This window comes from Hyla sarda, chromosome 3, assembly GCF_029499605.1.
Source record: "Hyla sarda isolate aHylSar1 chromosome 3, aHylSar1.hap1, whole genome shotgun sequence".
NCBI classification, from domain to species: Eukaryota; Metazoa; Chordata; class Amphibia; order Anura; family Hylidae; genus Hyla; species Hyla sarda.
Genome location: NC_079191.1, coordinates 191,580,262 through 191,585,110, shown reverse-complemented (window position 1 = coordinate 191,585,110; position 4,849 = coordinate 191,580,262). Strand labels below are relative to the sequence as shown.

At 45.2% G+C, this 4,849-nt stretch overlaps 1 protein-coding gene across 2 annotated transcripts in view; it reads left to right on the top strand.

The window, feature by feature from the left end:
• Positions 1-3,366: 3,366 nt before the first annotated feature.
• The window catches only part of BMP5 (bone morphogenetic protein 5), a 195,899-nt gene continuing 194,416 nt past the window's right edge, over positions 3,367-4,849 (top strand). For both annotated transcript variants that reach the window (XM_056565753.1, XM_056565752.1), the window contains exon 1: positions 3,367-4,284. In XM_056565753.1, coding sequence (XP_056421728.1) covers positions 3,822-4,284 — 463 coding nt within the window. In that variant the 5' untranslated portion in view covers positions 3,367-3,821. The remainder of the gene's footprint in view (positions 4,285-4,849) is intronic.

Genomic DNA, 4,849 nt, shown 5'->3' with positions numbered 1-4,849 from the left:
GCTCGATCTCAGACCAGAGCAGAAGACCCCTGGAGACAAACCGAGGCATGTGAGGGGACTTCCATCCCCCATTATGGATGATTGGATCCCTGCGACAGCACTGCAGGCGATCTGACCATCCACTTTTCTGACCGCACTGCCGCAGATACCGTGATCTGTATTGATCACAGCATCAGACATCGGCGCCATTGCTGATCTCGGCCATTACCGGCGGGTCCCCGGCTGCTGATGTTCCGGTGCCCGGGGTCATGGCACATCATGGTGCGTTAAGTACCCCCGCACCATGACGTACATTTACGTCCGATGTCATGAAGGGGTTAAAGCGCACCTGTCACCAACTTTGAATTGAACCCCCCCCCCCCAGACTACTATCATGATATTACTGTTCATCCCAAATGCAATGGAGCCATACTTTTGGCTGTGGTTTTCCATACTTTATCAGGCCGAAAAAAACATTTTTTTGAGGGGTCGGGAACAGTCGGATAGGCGTGGCTAGGGGTTAGCAATGACCTGCCCCTCCCCTCTATGTTCGCACTGGACCGCTGTGTGATTGACACACAGGTCCTTAGAGCGCATGCGCCCCTGATCTTCTGGGCACCAGCCCGCCATGAAATTGTGCTCTCTCCCTTCGCCAGTGCTCGCTTCCCCTTACCAGCGCTCACTTCTGTAAGCTCTCAGCCTCTAGTAATAGCAAAACAGCAGAAAGAAGAGGAGAATGGGCACTGCCGGCACACACATACAGAGAAGATAAGAGGCGTATGCACTGAGGACCTGTGTGTCAATCACACAGCGGTCCCAGCGCCGATGTAGAGGGGATAGGCATGGCAGTGTCGGGCATTGTAACCCCTCGGCCACGCCTATCCGACTGTTCCTGACCCCTGGGAGGAAAAAAAATTTCGGCCTGATAAAGTGTGGAAAACCATAGCCAAAGGAATGGCTGCATTGAATTTGTGATAAACAGTAATATCATGGTAGTAGTCTGGGGGGGTTAAAGTTGGTGACAGTGGAAGGGATACTACATTAGGCATTTCAGATTGGTGATTCCTGATCCCTGATCCATCTCTACTGTGATATGTGGCCTAGTTTGGTCTTCCATTAAAAAGAGGCAGATCTATTGTTTGGTATCAATAACAGAACAGACAATGATTGAAAAAAATGCAAGACAGCATATGAACTTATCCATAGGTATATTCACTTACATCAGTCACATGCATTCGGAATCTTAAAGGAAAACTGTAGTGGTATATAACTTATCCCCTATCCGAAGGATAGGGGATAAGTTATATACCACTACAGTTTTTCTTTAAGTTGCAACAAAGCTAAATCCAATGTATTATTTCTTAAATGAAGACATTTCAGGCTGAGGAAAGGTTAAAGGGGTACTCCGATGGAAAACTTTTAAGAACTGTCCAGAGTAGGAGAAAATCCCCATAGCAAACAGATGCTGCTCTGGACAGTTCCTAAAGTGGACAGAGATGTCAGCAGAGAGCACTGTGGTCATGATGTCAGCAGAGAGCATGTGTTTCAAAAAGAAAAGGATTTCCTCTGTAGTATTCAGAAGCTAATAAGTACTGGAAGGATTAAGATTTTTTAATAGAAGTAATTTACAAATCTGTTTCACTTTCTGGCACCAGTTGATAAAAAAAAAAAAAAATGGTTTTCCACCGGAGTACCCCTTTAAGGCCTTCTAATGATTTCAGGGAAATTAATCAGGTCAACTTTTAAACACATATGATTGGTGGATATCTGTCACTCTTGCTTCAGGAAAAGGCAGTGACGATCAGCAGAAAATGGTCTAAATCCACTTTTTCGGCTGCCCAGAATCCCTAGAATATGTTGAATTTATTTGTACAGTTCTTCAATGAAATTATTCACTAATCTGTAGTTTTGAGAACCCCTTGCAAAACTGACCAATGCATATGTGGACATGATATAAGACTCTCTTTTAAGAGCTGCACCCTTCTGAGGAGCAGACATTTCTAGGGTGCCTCCAGGTGTTGCAAAACTACAACTCCCAGCATGCCCGGACAGCCTACCACTCCCAGCATATCCTAACAACATAATGGGAGTTATAGTTATGCAACAGTTTCAGAGATTCATAATCTAGATCAGTGGTTCCCAACCAGGGTGCCACCATGTGTTGCAAAACTACAACTCCCAGCATGCCCGGACAGCCTACCACTCCCAGCATAGCCTAACCAACATAATGGGAGTTATAGTTATGAAACAGTTTTAGAGATTCATAATCTAGATCAGTGTTTCCCAACTAGGGTGCCACCATGTGTTGCAAAACTACAACTCCCAGCATGCCTGGACAGCCTACCACTCCCAGCATAGCCTAACAACATAATGGGAGTTATAGTTATGAAACAGTTTTAGAGATTCATAATCTAGATCAGTGGTTCCCAACCAGGGTGCCACCATGTGTTGCAAAACTACAACTCCCAGCATGCCCGGACAGCCTACCACTCCCAGCATAGCCTAACCAACATAATGGGAGTTATAGTTATGAAACAGTTTTAGAGATTCATAATCTAGATCAGTGTTTCCCAACTAGGGTGCCACCATGTGTTGCAAAACTACAACTCCAGCATGCCTGGACAGCCTACCACTCCCAGCATAGCCTAACAACATAATGGGAGTTATAGTTATGAAACAGTTTTAGAGATTCATAATCTAGATCAGTGGTTCCCAACCAGGGTGCCACCATGTGTTGCAAAACTACAACTCACAGCATGCCCGGACAGCCTACCACTCCCAGCATAGCCTAACAACATAATGGGAGTTATAGTTATGAAACAGTTTTAGAGATTCATAATCTAGATCAGTGTTTCCCAACTAGGGTGCCACCATGTGTTGCAAAACTACAACTCCCAGCATGCCTGGACAGCCTACCACTCCCAGCATAGCCTAACAACATAATGGGAGTTATAGTTATGAAACAGTTTTAGAGATTCATAATCTAGATCAGTGTTTCCCAACCAGGGTGCCTCCTGGTGTTGCAAAACTACAACTTCCAGCATGCCCGGACAGCCTTCGGCTGTCCGGGCATGCTGGGAGTCGTAGTTTTGCAACATCTGGAGGCACCCTGGTTGGGAAACACTGACCTAGTCCTTCTGTCTATGGACAGAGACCACAAACACAATACATGCTATTAATTTGCTGCAAACACTTAAAGAGATCAGATACTTGTTGCCATAACCATTCATACTGTGTAGTGAGTGTTATAACTGAAGAAGAAAACTGAAGGGGTTAATAGTGCTTTGCCTTACTGGTCTCAGATTACAATGAGAAGCCTCTTCTTTCCCAGCAGGGTTTTGCTTACATTGGTCTTTAGATCTCAGTAGAAGAGCGCTGTATATTTATGTGAGCACTACATGAAGGTGGAAATAACAGCAACAGCAGCAGCAGGGCTGTACATGGACTTGTGCAGAATAACAGGGAGCTCCTGAGGAAGGATGAGAGGGACACACATGGTAAGGTTATCAGGACACAGCACTATGGGAGCCTGGAGTTCAAGGTGTTAGAGCTGAGAGAAATTGAGCAAGAAACTTGATGAAACTTCAAGCAACTACTGGGACCTGTATAAACTAACATGGGCAGACAGAGTTCTGTCCACAACAGAGACATCTTGTCCCTCCAACAACTCCTACAGTGACAAGGAGCCGCTCCTAGTGGACTTAGCTGTTGGTGGTGACATCTCAAGAACTTATCTCCAGAGATGGACAAGTGACATTGACGTAAGCACAGTACAGTCTCCTCGGTTATTGTGAAGTCCACTTGGCTTCAGAGATAGTCGCGGAAGGAGCAGTTGCTGAGATATGGAAGTCCTTGGGGTAATACTGGTTCTATGGTGTAGCTTCTTCTACCTTGTCCAAGGTCTGGGGGAAAACCATGTGCATTCCAGCTTTATCTACAGAAGACTGAGGAATCACGAGAGGAAGGAGATACAAAGAGAAATCCTCTCCATTCTGGGCTTACCTCATAGACCAAGACCCTTCTCACCTGGGAAACAGGCGTCCTCTGCGCCACTCTTCATGCTGGACCTCTATAATGTTATGGCAAATGAAGAGGAACATGACTTGTTGGGGTACACCCTGAGTGGGTCTATGATAGAAAGCAGAGGTCTAAGGAGGGGATACCCAGCAGTGGCCAATGGTTACTCCAGGAAAGCCCAAGCTTATCGCACAGCCCCCCTGACCACTCAGAGCCCCCCACTAGCCAGCCTGCATGACACCAACTTTCTCAATGATGCTGACATGGTCATGAGCTTCGTCAATCTAGGTAAGGAAACACATAATGAATGGTCGGTCAGTGTATGGGCAGGTCGGATGTTTTATGTTATCATTTTAATGCATGATGTGGCCTGTAATCTTGATTGATTTAAACAACTATGCTGACCGTCCCTGTTTCATCATTATGTTCATTTGAGGAACAGATCCAATCTATTCCTATACAGAGCTAAATCTCAGTTAAAAGCCATCTCTTTTCACATCTAAATAGCTCCATACGCCTTCATTTATCCGCTGACACATTCTATACATTATCTTGCCAAATCATCACAAATCCAATTTATCAAGCCTTCTCCGACTTCTTGTAGTCGCGCAGAGGGGAGAGGAGCCATCTGACAGGTCACATCTTGGACTGATCAGCGCTGCTTTGTGGTTTACGTTGAATTCTTAAAACAAACATGATGTAAGATACAAGCCTCCCATATGGCTACAGGATTCCTCTGTACTGGAACAAGTGGATCCATAGTGGATCGATTGTTTAGTGTGGTGGACTGTGGGGGATTTATATCTACAGGATAAGAACCGCATTGTATTCTATATATCTGCTAGGAGAAATA